This window comes from Heliangelus exortis, chromosome 13 (genome assembly GCF_036169615.1).
Source record: "Heliangelus exortis chromosome 13, bHelExo1.hap1, whole genome shotgun sequence".
In the NCBI taxonomy this organism is placed as follows: domain Eukaryota; kingdom Metazoa; phylum Chordata; class Aves; order Apodiformes; family Trochilidae; genus Heliangelus; species Heliangelus exortis.
In genome coordinates this window covers 16313503-16329237 of record NC_092434.1, presented here as the reverse complement: position 1 = coordinate 16329237, position 15735 = coordinate 16313503, and the positions used below count along the sequence as shown (strand labels likewise).

Genomic DNA, 15735 nt, shown 5'->3' with positions numbered 1-15735 from the left:
TTGAAGGAAAAAAAGATAACCAAGGTGAAGTTGGAAAAAAATTGATTTAGGGGCAGGTGATTTTGTCCTGCTGTGCTCCTTGATCCTGCAAAATTCCTGTGCGTGCAGATGATTAGAATCAAGACTTCAGGCTGGTGTCTCGGTGCTGTATTTTTAGCCTGTGTGCAAAGCGAACTTTTTTTAAGCACTGGTGAACCGAAGCGCTGGATTTTTTTTGCAGCAGCCTCACACCGGAACGCCAGACACCGAGGCTTCAGAGTTTGAAGCCTCAGGACGAGCTCCCCGCCGCAGCAACCCCGGGGAGGGAGCAGCGCAGCCCCCGGAGCTTTGTCTGGGAGGGCAGCCGGAGTGAGGCTGCTGGATCCTTTTAGCAGCCATGGGACACGGACCATGCCCTGGGTTTAGCCCAGGCCCTCGCACCGGGCCGCGGAGAGCCCTCCCTGCCCCCCGAGCGGCCGGTGCAAAGCCTCCACCCCCCGAGACTGAAGTGGTGATGGGGAGGGGGTGAAGGAAGCGGAGGGACGGCCCGTGAGGGACCCCGAGCAAGGGGAGCGCAACCCACGGCCGGGCTGAGGCTGCTCCCCTCGAAGCAGGAAGCCGGAAACCATCGAGACGGAGCGCGCTAAGCCGGGGCAGGGGGGTAGCAAAGGGGGAAAGACCCCGCTGCCCTCAGCCCTACGGGTGCGTCACCGCCCGGGTGAGGGGATGCGGTTGGGAAGGGTGGGTGTGAGGCGATGCGGTGTGTGAGTCCCCCCCACCCGAACTCACGCCGCTTCCCGCCTCGGAGGGAGGCGCGGGAGCCCCGCGGCGCATGCGCGGGGGTGTCGGCGGGGTTGTGAATGGCGCGGCTGTTCGGCCGGGGTGTGCGAGCCGGGAGGAAGTCGGAGGGGAGGGAGGGGAGAGGGGGAGGCGGGAGCGGGCGGTGGTGGCTGCTGCTTTGCGCGGGGAGGCGGGAGAGGGAGGAGAGAGGGGGAGGGAGGGGGTGCCGCCGCCGCCGACGGGGGCTAACAAAGGGCGAGGAGAGCGCTGGGGCTGGGACAGCGCGGGGCGGGAGGGAGGGCAGCCGGCGGCGGCCCCACCACCATGCCGCGGGTTGTCCCCGACCAGCGGAGCAAGTTCGAGAACGAGGAGTTCTTCAGGAAGCTGAGCCGCGAGTGCGAGGTGAGCCGGCGGGGAGCCCGCTTCCACCACCCCCTCTCCTCTAACCCTCCTCTCCGCGAGGAAAGTTTCCGCCAAGGGGCCGGGGCAGCCCCGCTTCTCACCTCAGGCGCGGCGGGGGGAGCCGAGCCGGGCGGCGGCGCTGGGGAAGCTCAGTCTGTGCACTCCGCTGCCCCCCTTATCTCCGGGAATTGGGCCCCTCTGATTGCGCTCCCTGTTCTCCGCAGATTAAATACACCGGCTTCAGGGACCGGCCCCACGAGGAGAGGCAGGCCCGCTTCCAGAACGCCTGTCGCGACGGCCGCTCCGAGATCGTAAGTGGCGCCGAGCTCCCCTCGGGGGCCGCCGGCAGCGGGGTGGGCAGGGGCGCCAGGCAGTCGTGAGACGGATGGGCCCCGCCGCCGTTCTCCCCAGTTATTTAGATTTTTTTTTTTTTTTTTTTTTTTTTTTAAATAAAAAGTTTGAGGGAGGCTTGGAGGAGAAGGAACGCTGGAAGTAGCTGAGCGGCTCGGCGCGGGGGAGTGGGGTGTTAGCCCGGACCGGGGGGTCGCGCCGGGCTGGAAAGTTTTGCTTGAGGACAAAAAAGTGACATTTGCCGCCTTTCAGAGGCTGAAGGAAGGAGACGGGGTCGTTAAACGGCAGCGTTTCTGTCCCCTTAGCGTTCAGTCGCTGGAAGGCGGCGGCCCGAGTTTGCCGAGCCGGAGCGGAGCGAACCCGGTACCGGCGGGCCCGGAGTCCCGGGGCGGTGATGTGGAGGGGAGGAACATCTCCCGGAGCCCTCCGAGCACCGGCAGTGCCATCCGGCTGCACTTCTCTCCCCGGACACGTGTTGGGGTTGTGAGCGGCTCGTTTCGATATTCAGCTGCTTTTTTTTTTTTTTTTTTTTTTTTTTTTTTTTTTAAATCGTAGCTTTCCGAACTGAGTGAAATTGTTGAGAAGACGCTGGCTCTAAGTCTCGAATGGGCTCTTAGATGCGTCTGTGAAATAAGTGATTTTTAAAATTAAATTCTTAAACTGAAACTTGGCAGTTCAGCCCCGATTTTCTCATTCATTAAGGTTACTTGCAGTACGTGGAGAATTAAGAAGTGAGATGAAGTATGGCTTGGCGTAGTCAAGAACTGACTAGTTACTTCCTGGTGTGGTTTCTGCTGTATATTTCTTCTGCAGGATCAGTATCTCATTGCCTTGTGAAGTTTTTGACTGTTGGCTGCTCTTAAAATTCAGAAGTAACCTATTTTTCATTTACTTGATATAGTAGAACGTGTGGTAAGCATTGCTTTCCCATAGAAAACAGCTCCTTACTCTGCACGTATATGATGATTCTTTAATTTCATGTGGTGTGGATGCTGCTAGTCAGTTCACAGTGGAATTAATTCTTAAATTATTCTTATGCACATCCAAACAAATGTAATTGAATACCACTTGCTGCAACTGATGTTCATTTGCATCAGTGCATAAAAAGATGTACACTTAAGTACATGGTTAGCTTTTATTGAGTAACTATTTTAACTGAATCTTACCCCTGTGATCTAAGAACCAGAAATACCATTTTGTGAGAGGCCGTTTGTAGCTTCTTCCTTGATTTTACAATTTATTTTTTTTTAATGTTCATATTTAATGCTTCCTTTCAAAAGTCACCAGGCAGACAATAGGTAGGTGAGGAAAAGGTGGCTTGCTAGCATTTGAAGCTTGTGAGCAGGTGAAAATGCATGGTATAACAGAATCCTTCCCTAAATAAATAAATAAAATGGATGTCTAGTTTATCAACCAGCTTTTTAAGCAGCCTGTGCAGTTATTTATATAAATTAGAAATCCCTGTAGTTTCACCTTTGGATTTCCAAGGCTACTGCTGTCTTTCTGTGCCAGAACTTTGTCCCCTAGAAGCAACCAGTGTTGCTTGTTCTAAGTAATACTATTTAATTATAAAACAGCTTCTATATTTCTTGATCTGAAACAGCTGGTTTTGTTTTGTGAACAGGGCACGTTTATTTAGAAATGTAGTGTGTGTAATGACTGATGTTAAAAACACCTAGCAATTTTACTTTTTTAAGAATTGAATATTTTTCCAGACATCAAGGATTTATTCTTTTATCTCCAAAGGGAGCCTTTGCAAATGACCTTTTTAAGCAGGTAAAAAAACCTGGGGAAGATGTTAGGGATTTAATGTAGAACTGGCAGTAAGCTGCTTGTTACCTCTGTCAAGTAAGTCTTGATGGAACAAAGAAAATAATTACCAGTGTTCCTGAGAAAATACCTGTGAAATATTAAGATTTGGGATTTACTGGTATTGCTTTGGTAATTTGAAAATAACTTTCCACGCTAAATTTATTTTGGGAGACTTCCTAACCAACTCTTTGTTTGGAAGGTGCTTGTATTGTGGCTCAGATCACCCCTGTGCTACCTGATGAGGTCTCTGCAAAATTTGAGGCATGTGTGCATGATAGCAGCTCAGACTGAGCTTCACAAAGCTCTGTATAGAAAATTAGGTTTTGGTTTTTTGATTTTTCTTTTTTGTTTGTCTGGGTTTTTTAGTTTTGTTTTGGGGTTGTTTTTTTTTTTACTTTAAAATTTAAGAGCAAACCAGTGTTTTGGGTTTTTTGCTGTTTTGTTTTTTGGTTTTTGGTTTTGCTTTTTTTTTTTAATTTGCTTGCTACTAGAAGAAAACTGTTGGATTCAGTGTAGTCCTGTGTGGTTACTAACAAGACTGCTCTTGAGCTTTTCAGTAGTGAGCTATGATTTAGATTTTAGAAGCACATGGGTATTTTAATTGTTCAAAGGGAGGGACCAGGCTTCAAAAATCCAGAGGATAAATACCTACATAGCTTTATAAATAGCCTGTGGTTTGCATGTTGCCTGCATGACTCCGTGAGGATGTGGGAATTTTCTGTTCTTCCATTTTCTTTTCCCTGGGATTTATTCCCAGGGTTCTTACCTCTAGCTGAAGTTAGGGACTGGAAGCAGAGGGGCATGGGCACTTCAGGCTCTCTGCTCCCCAAAAAGCAAGTATTTTAGCCAATATTCTGGGAGTCTGCAGATGCTGGCATAGCCTGGAGGGCTGCAGGGATCTCCAGGATCTCTCTCTGTGGGCATTTTAAGTGTGTAAATGAAAGAGTGAAAACCACCTGTTTGGTAAAGATGCTTGGAAGTGGGAAGGTAGCTCATGAGCAGACTGAGTGGTGGTGACCTATGAGTCAGAAATATTTGGAGATATGAATTTTTTTTGTTGATATGTAAAGAGCATCACTTAGAAAAGCAAAGAGAAAATACAAGGTAGTCAGCCTGGTGCTGTTGGTCTGCAGCCCTGGCTGTTTGGATGTTTTTTATTTGTGTAAGGGTACCCTTGTTGAAGCTGCTTTTGCGTTCATTGAAATGTTTTTCTTTGCGTGTTGCAGAGCAAAGAAATATAAATGCAGCAGTACAATACTCCCCCAGTATTAGCAGGATGGATTACTCTTATTTTAATGACCCTGAGAATGGGCTTAAAAATAAATAATCTGCTTTTAAGAATAGTCTGGGATGGAACCTGATTGCAGAGTCTCCCTTGGCAAAGGAGGAGAAGTCAAGACAAAGCACATCTACTTTTAAAATGGGAGGTATTAATCCTGTGACAGGCAGTGCTGCAGTACATGGCCAGAGCTGTCTTAAATACCAGGTAGGGATGGTGTGTCATGGGTAACAGTACAGTTATGCTGTCAAGTTGCTGAATTCTGGGTTGCTTCAAAGAAATCTGCTTGCCAGGGAATTCCAGCTATTGGAGAGTATTTGTGTAGCTTTTAAGGAAAACTGGATTCTGGATTGATGACCAGTTAAATCTTAGGTGATCATGCTAATCAATACAGTTATTTGATTGTAACAAATTACGTTTAACCCTGGGGTTCTGAGTAGAGTTATGTTCTGGGAGCATGTTTGAGTATCCACATGCTTATAGTTCATGCTATATGTGTACTACACAAGGGTACTTGGAAAAATCTCCTTGCAAAGGGCTTGTGCTTGCAAAGCCAGTTTTTTTTTTTTTTATTTCATGTCCAGAAATCAGTATACTCATCCTGACTTGGAGTTGTTAAGATACACAAATAAATGCAGTGGCTTAATAAAGTAAACAATCTTACTTTCATTTGAAACTACAGAAAATTATTTATTTAAAAGCAAAGCATGCTTTTTCTAATACGGTTAAGTCAGTCCCTTTAATGATTTTACAAAGGGCTGCAACTGAGAAGATTTGGTGCCTTTCTCACTGGCACAGGATCTCCTGATTTGGATTTCCTGGATGTCTTCAGGTGGCAAAGAAGACTTCATCCTCTGAAGCTTAATTGAGCTGTGTATTGATAAATGTGGTGATAAAAGGGGAATATTTGCATTTCAGTTGTGATCAGTGTTTAGGTACTAGTAGATTGTGAAACAAAAGGAGTGCTTTTCTTTGGGGGGGGGGGGGGGAAAGTTGTCCCTAATAAAAGGTCTCAGGGGTTAATTTTCCTTCAGCAGTTCCTTCTTTTAGAGATAGTGAAGCTCTATAAAAAGCATTGGCAATTTTTAATGCTTCGGGTAGTAAGGGCACAGGTTATCCAGACCAAACTGAAAGGACAGATTCTAATGTCAGCAAAACTGATTTGAAAGAAGTATTGATTCCATGTTGTGTTTTATATCTGAAGCAGCCAATGGTAAATGTTGTCAAAATGGAATCAAATGTTTGTAACTTAATACTTAAGAAAAATGATGAGCACATGTTTTTGACTTTAAGCATTCTCCGTGCTGCCTGGCTTAAGACATAAACTGATGTAAAAATAAATGACTGCCTGCATAATTTATGTAATGTCTTGCTCCCTGATCCTGTTTGTATTGATTTTTCTAAAAGGCTTTTGTGGCCACAGGAACCAATCTGTCTCTCCAGTTTTTTCCGGCCAGCTGGCAGGGGGAGCAGCGACAGACACCGACCCGGGAATATGTCGACTTTGAAAGAGAAGGAGGCAAGGTAAGAAGGAAATTATTGTGACTGAAAGGAATTTTTATCTTGTCTTTGTGATCTTCCTATAGTATGGGCTGTGGGTATGATGCAAAATTACTAATTTTTCACCTCTCAGTGCATGTTAGTCACGTGTTAGGGTCAGCCCCGGTATCACTTTGTTTTAAAGCATCTTAATATTTTTGGAGGGAAACATGTGGGCAGCCATCTGTGTGTGGCTTTTTATTATTTTGAAGAACAGAACTTTAAGGCTATGAAAAATTCTGGGGAGGAATTTAACTTTGGTGTTGAGTCAGATTCTTTGATAGTAGTTCAGAAACTAGGCTTGGGCCAACAAATGGTGGGAGACAGTAATGAAAATGTGCACTTTGAGCTGGTTGTTTCCTTGGGTCTTATGCTGCCAGTGGATGCAGCAAGCATTTGGTGGAATAAAGCATTTTCCTCTGTTTCACCATGAGCAATAGTGGGGAATAAGCATCACTTTCAGAATTAATTTCTGAATGTAATTTTTCATGAGGTAGTTGTCCCATGGCCTGTTACCAAAAGCTAAAATTCCCAAATGACAGTGATGCTTACCATGAAGCTGTATTAAAGTCAAAAACCTTGCTTTGTCTCATCAGAGTAAACTTACTGAAGTCACAGCTGGTTTTGTTTTACAGGAAAAATGTATCTTCAAAATATAGATGCTGTCTCTAATCTTTGTAACTGTAGATGCTTTGGGACTGATCCAAATACTGCATTCAATAGGAGACTCTCTGCAGACCTCAGTAGGTTTGGAGTAGTCCTTATCTCCCCATAGCCTTGCTGTTTCAGGCTAATTTCTGTATCATTTTTTTGTCTTCAAAGATTTTTAATAGACTACAAAATTCTTACTTTTGCTAAACTTTTTACCTGCTTTTGAAACAATGAACAATGAAGCATGTTTGGGTTTAATGGCATATTGGGTCTTCTGAATGCTGCTAGGTGGAACACTCAAGTATTTCCTATAGGGGGAAAACTTGATAGGAAGAAAAAAATAATCCTGAGGGCAGATAGGGCACTTGGAATTGAAAATAATGAGTTTGGGTTTGTTGTTTTTTTTTTTTAAATGTTTTCCCTATAGTCCTGTGAGGCTTGCAGAAGCTTGACAAATAGGGAGAGAATGAGTGAAGTTGGCTCTGCTGGGTACTGACTGCTTTGCTAAGGAAACAGAATTGAATCTGCCTCTTATTGAAAAAATATTGATTCTGGCTCACAATTGAATGAGGAATTTTCTTGTAATGTGTAAGAAGACTGAAGTCTCTCTTCTTGCCAGTTCAAAACTAATTTTATTTACTCCTATGGATTTTTTTTTTTAAACTTTGTTTTCTCTGAATGAATTCTTAAAGTACTGAACTACTTCATCCATTTCCTTGTGTTGTCTTAATCATGTAGGAGCATGGTAGATGGGCTGTGTGTTAAAAATAGAACATGAGGCTCATTAATGAATGCCACTCCCTGCTTTATATGTGTTTACAGTAAATCTGGAGTGCTTCACTAAATAAAATGTTTAGAAGAATGCAGCTGAATGAGGCTAGACATGGATAAGCTAATAAATGGCAATAGTGTTATGCTCCAGGATGAACAAATCACAAGTTCACTGCTGTAATCAAACTTCCCTGGCCTAAATCACACACCAAGGCAGGCTTGCTCTGTGCAGAGTTAAACTTGTCTGACAGTCAGCCACTCCCAGAACTTCAGAAGAGGAGTAGGCAGCATATGTTATCAACAGAAACAGCTAAGTCTTTCACATGAATTGTCTGAGATTTTTCCCTCTCTAGACTTTCGTTTTATTAAGAATTTCTTTCATAGGCTTCAGCAGTCTCTTAGCACCATGTGACTTTTGCAGCTCTGTGCAACCTTGTTTTATGAGCTTTGATTCTTGAGGCACTGAATAATGTCTGCTTGTTCATCACTGGACCTAAGCCAGCAAGGCATGTTTTTAATTATATGAATAAAAAAAGACTGTGGGGGGAGCTGTCAGTTAATTATTATTTTAGGCATTAGCTGGAGATCTCAAATGCAGATAAACTTACCAATGCTAAAATATTTTTATTCTGGAATTCTGCTTGGCTAAACAAGTGGTAGCCCAAAAATAGCTTATCCAGAGCTGAAATATCTCACTATTGTGTCCAAGCAGTTTTGCACACATATTGACAGCACTACTGGTGCAGCATCTGCTAGAATTGCTTCTTGAATGGTGGAATTTTAGCAAGAGCAAGACCATTGTAAATCCAGGGGAAAGTCAGGATTCTGTGCATAGCAGGCTTGAGGTTTTTCAATCTGGTATTTCCTAGTGAGGGGTTCTTTCTATGCTTAATTTGCCTTTTTAATTTGATGCATCTGATGTTCCTGATGGGAGGGTAGGCTCTGGTGGGTACCCTGTCTTCATTAATTCAAGAATTGGACACCTCTGGGCTCACTAAATGTTCTTATTCATTTTAAACTCAACTTTTTTTTTTTTTTCTTTTGAGCTGGTTTTAACATTCTGTGCTTTGTCCTGTAGCAAATTTAATTGGGTTTGAACAATTTTGGGGGTTTGTCATAGCCAAAGAAAAAGCCACACTAAAAATAGGTCCCTAGATTGTAAAAGTCCTGGAACATTGTGATTGTGGGGGAGTGTGGGGTGTGTCACTTTTATACTGATACCATGTGAACTTCAGGCTGAGCTGTGTGGAGGCTTGACTTGCTTCTTCAAATTTTATTGAAAGCTCCCATGTCCTGTTAAGAACTGGGTGATCAAGTTTCTTTGCATGATTCATTTTGTATACTTCCTACAGTTAGATAAAATGTTCCTGCTTTTCATTTGTTACTTGAGATGCTTGTATAGCTGTGGCCTTGCTTATCTGGAAGAATATCAGGTCTTGGATATTCTTTTTTCATTGTTTAAATACCAGTTACTACCCTGGTGAAGTGTGTGAATTGTTTTACTTCCCCTCCCCTGTATAATATGATTCTCCATCTCATTTTTAATGCAGCTTCACTTCCTGTCTGCTGCTTGGTGGCAGCTGCTTATAAACCAGAACCTTCAGCACAGGCTTTTTTCAGCAGAATGTACTCAAGAGTTCCACAGCTCAGGAAGAAAGCACATCAGGCAGGATTTGAATTGGTTCTGAGTGCCTGGAATGCCACGTGGTTGGTGTTGCTAGGGTTTCTACTCACTAGGACATTCATTTGAGTGTAGCCATAACTAAATATTACTAGACTTTAGTTTTCTTCCTGAAGATGCTGAGTTTCTACTTGCATGCATTTTTTCCTGGTGTAACCAGGAAATTTTTATTTGGCTGTAAGTTGATGGTAAGTGCTTGGATGAAGCTAAAAACCTAAAAAGCTAAAACCTAAAAAACCTCTGTTGTTCTGCAGACATCACAGCAGCTACAGAAATGGAATGAGAAAGAAAGGTGCTGTATTTGAATAAAAACTATATTTAAATGGCAGCCAACAGCACCAGTCTCCCACTGACATCCTCCTTTCTCCCTGGAGGCTTGATAGATAGGGATTGTCCCCAAATCAGCTTTTTGTTTTCTGACTTTAGCAGTGAAATTTCATAATTACTGGGAATGGTGTATTGGTTGATTCATTTTCTGAGAAAATGCAATTTCCAGTCAGACATAGGACCACAGTGTACCCAGTGGAATTTGCTTGGAGAGTGAAGGCTTAATTTATGAAAAATATCAGTGTAAGCCTGTACTGAAGAGGAAGTTTTACTTTCTTTGGTCCCCACTGCTTTTTGATGAACTTAGATGAAACATTAAGTCCTTCAGACAAAGCTGGAGTAGCAGTTTTGGGTTTGGGTTTGTTTGTTTTTTTTAGATACCCTTACTTTTATAAAGAAGTCATTGAGGGTGTCTGGGAAACTTTTACAGCTTCAGCTTTCATTTTATTCTCACCATAGTGCTGAAGAACTAATATTCCTGAAGTTCCTATATTTTCAGTCCAGCAGTATTTGGGGTTTTTTTGCATTGTCACCATCTAAAATATTCTTACAGTTAGCAGTATGTGTTCATTGCAGCCCACAGTTCATTGCAGGCACTTTCCTGGACAGAAAAGGATTTGAGTCTAATTTTTTTCAGATCAGTGGCAAAGGATGTCTGATACTAAGGGTTTAGAAAAAAAAAAAAAAGTATGCTAGTGCTGTAACATTAACTGAAGATCATGCCACATAGGGCAAACCATCTTGGGCATGGGATGCATGTGATTGTAACAGTTATTAGGATTTTATGACTGCATTCTTTTCTTTGTCTGTAGCAATTTAATGCTCCTTCAAGTTGTGAAGGTTTCTGTTTAAAGCACTTGAGGACTTGAAGTGCACTACAGCCCTCAAAAGCTGGGCATCACCCAAGAGAAGTTCACAGAGCTGGTTTTTTATGTCATGGAGGCATGTGGGCAGGTAAGATGTGGCTTGATTAGAAAGATAGGAAATGTCAGCCTCTGAGTGGTGCCAGGGATATTCTTTGTGGATTCTCTCAATATGTGAGGGCATCAAGTGAGGACGTTGTGGTTCACAGGACTTGTCCTGCTTGTAAACTCTTGCTCTTGTAGAGCAGTCTGGGTGCTTTCAGATGTGAATCAAGCTGTGGTTCATTCTGTAGCTCTGTAGAGTTCTTGACTGATTATTTTGGTTTTTTTTTCTAGGCTAGTGCCTTACTGCCCTGGTGGGTTAGCACGAGGATGTTTTGGGGTCAGACTTCTGTCACGTTTGTCTGCAGTTCTCTCCTTGATCTGACTGCTGCCTGTCTCAAAACTGGTGCTTTTCCTGAGCACCCTTTTCATTCTCCTACTCAGGTCTATCTGATGGTCTCCCAACCCCAAAACACTGAGGTAATTGGGAGAGATTCTTCTGTGAAGAGTACCTGGTTCTCAGTGTGAAGGCACCTCAGCTGCTGAACCCTCCACGTGCTCAGGGAAAAAACCTCTCCATGTGCACCTCATCCTTTGAGGTGCTTTTTAAGACTCTTTTATTTTAGCTGAAACTGCTCAGGGTTTTGTTGTTGTGGGGTTTGTTTGTTTGTTTCCAGGCAGGTCATTTTGTTGTTGATGTTCCTGTCCCATTTTTGCTTTGAGGATGCTCTAAGGTGTATCAGGGAAGAGCTGGTTGACTGAAACTCCTTTGGAAGCCAGGCAGTCACAGTGTATCCTGGCTGATTTACTTCCCCTCAGGACTGGGAGATGCTTGTGCCTGCATCCAGTTGATACACCACTGATATTAGGAACTTGAAGAGAACTCTTTCAGAGCTCATTGCTTGCTGGGCAGAGTGGGGTTCTGTGCTGGTGAGCAGCTGCTGGCTGAGGTTTTGCCAGTTGTTCCTGAAGGGTGATTTATCATAGGGTGCCCTCTGTTACTCATCTGTGAGTCACACCAGGTGTCTCTCATGTGACAAATGTCCCCAGCCTTTTCCCTCTAATCCTTCCACTCCCCCATCCTCCAAATTCCTCTGTCATTGCCTGCAGACTCCTTGGGGCATTGCAGTGTATTCAGGCCATTTTGGAGCAATCCTTAGTGCTCAGGGCAGGGCTGTTGTACCTATCTGTCAGCCCTTTCTGTAGGTCCTGAGCACTGACATCAGTCTGCTTCTGATTAGCTTTTATTCCATCATGTGGCTTTTATTCCATCTTATTTTACACATTGCCTGGAACTTTTTCCAGTAGTCTGAATGCACCCACCAGAGTTGTTTATATTTAGTCAACACCATCATCCTAAAGTTTTCCAGGAAAGGAGCAACACTGGAGTTAGTGAGGTAAATTTTGCATTTGGGAATTGGCTGTATGTGAGGACAGATGAGTGCTGTGTGGATGAAAGCAGTACTTGAAATCTTCAGAGCAGAGATTCTGGAAGAAATCCAGACATTTGGATTGTTGAATCCTCTTGTTTGCAGATCAGCCTCCACTTACAAAGCAAAGTTGTTAATGTTGCACTTCTGTGCTTTTCTCATAAATGAATGAGAAAAGAATGTTGGAGGATGTCTGATTCCGTGTGGAAAAATCAGTTAATACTTCATGTTTAAGAACAGAAGAATTCAATAAGATGATGAAACATTTGCTACAAGGATCTGCCATTTTTCTGAAAGTTACTGAAATGTTTCTTCAAGTTTTATTGTCCAAAGTACAAGTAATGAAATGAGCCAATTAGCTGGCATGGTTGATGTTTAAAAAGTTGGCCTGGTGAAATATGTACTGTGACAATAATATGGAAAAAAAAATAAGGGCTCTTGCACAAGACTGCTATTTCAAGGACACAAGTGCTACTGAAAGAATCAGTTTTGGGGAATAGCTGATGCTGCATATGTTTTTTTTTGGCAGAAAGTTTATCTGTTTTCTGTTACAGTAATATGTACACAAGATGAGTCTGGAGAACTGCCTTTTTGTATTTAAAATACTTTGCTTAAGAGATTGCAAGCAGTAGCTTTATGTTGTAGGACTTCTGGGTATGCAACTTCATTTATCTGTTCATTTTGTTACAGATATAGGAGATAAAGCCAGTGGAGGGTGACAGAGTTCATAAACCTAGCATAATTTTTACAGAAAGGACCATTGAAATTTAATTTTTTATTGAAATACAGTTACTGAGGAAAAAACATTGTTTGGATATTTCAAATATTTAGAAATCTAGGGAAGAAAGCAGCCATGGAATTAACTGCTGGGGTTTTTATGTCCTGATGAAATAGCCCTTGCTGGCAGTTGAGGAGTGGCCAGTGCTGTTTGACAAAACAGATCAGAGGAGTCAAGAAGAAAATTTTAGCTGCCCTACAGGTAGTGTATGGCTGTTAAAAAAAAAAAAAAAAAGAAAAAAGGGAAAAGCTTACACACTTCAGGAGAAGCAATATTTGACTTTTTCTTTATTGGAAAACAAATACAAGCTGAAAGAGTGTTTAAGAATAGGAAAACTAAGGAAGGCAAGACAAACTACACTGGTTTCCCTATTTCTCATGTTGCTAAAGAATGGGGATTTCTTTATAAACCTTCCATGCTTCTCTTTTTATTTTTTATATTTATTGAGGGCAAGCTTCTTTCTCTGGGGTGGAGGGGTAGTGGGCAATCATCTTAGATCCAGATGCCTCCAAGCAGGGGAATGTGAGGATAGTATCCTGCAATGTGGTTGCACAACCTGATAGCCTGGTGGGTTCTCATCACAGAAACCAAAAAGCTGTTCCTGATCACTTCAAAAGGTCTTTAGACTGTTCATGACACATCCAGGGTGGTGATTTCCTGACAAAGCATCCAGAGAAGCAGTGTGAATTTTTTTTTTTAAGTTCTGCTCTTGAGAACTTGCAAATCAGACTTTAAGAAAATGAATCAGTAAGTGGTTTATAGAAAATGAACAGTGAGGATTTAAATCCATTCCACTCTTCTGCAAATCATAGTGTTGGTTCTGTCCCTTCCTGGTCTTGTGCTGTGATAATTCTTGGTGCATTTTGGCTGACCAAAACTATTAATATGTTGGTTTTTTAATATATATTTATGTAGTTATGAAGATTAATAATTTTTGTAAGGATTTTGCTGGAGAATTTGGTATTTTTTTTATATGTATACACACACACACTGCTAATTACTTTGTTAAAGAGAATTCACAGCCATTGCTAATGATGTTTCTCTGCAGAAGCTGCTGGTTCTCTACAGTATAATTACAGCACTGAGGTTTTATTGGGTGATGAAAGCAAAGTAGTCACTTTGGTATGTGAAAGAGAAAAAAAAAATCACTAACTTGCAGTATTTTAAGACTTGCTGCAGTACTACTTGTTGAATCCTGCTTAAGGGGGAAGGGTGAGTGCTTAAGAATGTAATGAAAGTCAAAGGGCAGAAGAGGCAAAGTTTCTCACCCCTTTTTGTGTTCATCAGTTCCTGGATGGCTTTTATTAGTGGCTTGCCCATACTGTCTGGGTCAGGTATGTTCTGGTTAAGTACACACAAATTTTCAGTTAAAATATTCAGCTTGAACAGGCTGTTGGTTTGCACACAGCACGGTGTGTAAATGGTGTTCTAGACAAACCTCTCCTTTTTAGCCCTCCCTTGGAATTTCTGGTTACAACTGCTTTTTGCTTTGCAGTTTCCTGAAAGCTTGAAAAGAAAGATGTATAGATTTCCCAACCAAATTTGTAATTCCCTTCTGGAAAAGATATTTTGTCAATGTGGCAGCAAATGGTACGTGTTCTTGTTAGTTAGCTGGGTTTGGGGGCAGAGGTTATTTTTTAGTTATATTCATGCATACTTGCAGCAGCAAAACAGCAGCAGTCTCCTAGCAGTATTTGCTGTGAAAACAGGGTTCTTTGCAAATGTTGGAAGAAAAATTTGGTCTTTTTTTCAAATGCATGCTCTTTTGGGAGAGTAAATCTAAATCTAAAACCAGTCATCTTTCTCCTGTAGAATCTAGTGGTAAAGATGAACTGATAAAAGACCCTGTAAAATTTTGCAGGGAAAACCCCAGCATGTATTTGCCTTTCAGATTATCCTTGTGTTCTGCTCACTGTTTTTTTTGTTGATTCTGGGTTCTAATTATAGGCTTGGATTTATCTTTTTGAAGGCAGATGGACTGAGTCTGAGCATGAAGCACATTTCATGTTGGGAGGCATAAACCTTTTGTGGTGACACTGCACACCTAAGGAGTTGGAGCAAAACCTTTTGCTTTGTATTAGGGTTTTTGGGGGTGGTTTTAGTCAAGTGTAGTTGCAGTACTTTGGAACTGTGTCTGGAGACTTCTTTCTTATTAGAGTATAATTTCTGGGCAGTAGCAATTTAGTATTTTTCTTTTAACTTCTAAGCAAGTTAACAGTGATCTTCATCCAGCACTAAAATACTGTAGCCTTCACAAATCCTCATGGCATTTGCTCTAACATCCTTAGTGTTTGTGTCTTCTTAGTTAAAGGCTTGGTTTTTAGTTAACTGGAATAGTAATCTGCATAATTAAGTGGAACATTGATCTGCTTTGCAAAAGGAGTCATGATTACATAGTCAAGTTAACTACACAGAAAAAACCAACAGCCAGCCACCAAAAAACCCATAAATACCATGTTTCTCAGATTGTCTCTCCTGTGAAGTGAGGAAGATTTTTCTGCTGTTCTCTTTTGAAGTATAAAAAGCAAAAAACATCCTGTAGTATCTCAGTCATGGAGAAAGTGTACTGAGAGAGGCTTTGTCCCAGCTCTGATCCTACATACAAAGATATTTTAATGTGAGTCCATACATGGATTTGTTTTCTACACAGAATTTTAAAAAAGGATTTTGCTGCATCTGAGTTTTATGTAGATGGACCTCTTCCAAAGCTTTAGCTTTATTTCTAATAAAACTAGATGATTTATGTAAGAATACTTAAGTTTCCTGAGGTATGTAATACCAGACTCTCAGGTTTTGTTAGAAAGTTATGATTGAAGTTGGAAGTATTTTCTGAAACTGTTTTCCAGTTGTGAATCAGACTGCATTATTCCCAGTTTTCAGAACTTTTAGGGTTGTTATCATTTGGTATCCAGACACCTTCTGCTATAATTGGAGAGCTAAAATGTATTTTCTGTGTTAGTGATCCTGAATGGAACTTTGGGCACAGGTTTTTTGAGCCTTTTTTTTTTCCCCTTGGGTATGAAATGCCTTAAGTTAATATTTCAAGCTGT

The 15735-nt window shown here is 41.9% G+C and overlaps 1 protein-coding gene across 2 annotated transcripts in view; it reads left to right on the top strand.

Moving 5' to 3' along the window:
- The first annotated feature begins 955 nt into the window (after nt 1-955).
- CBFB (core-binding factor subunit beta) overlaps nt 956-15735 on the top strand; it is a 41809-nt gene continuing 27029 nt past the window's right edge. For both annotated transcript variants that reach the window (XM_071757034.1, XM_071757035.1), the window contains exons 1-3: nt 956-1161; nt 1386-1472; nt 6011-6127. In XM_071757034.1, the coding sequence (XP_071613135.1) occupies nt 1084-1161; nt 1386-1472; nt 6011-6127 (282 nt within the window). In that variant the 5' untranslated portion in view covers nt 956-1083. The remainder of the gene's footprint in view (nt 1162-1385; nt 1473-6010; nt 6128-15735) is intronic.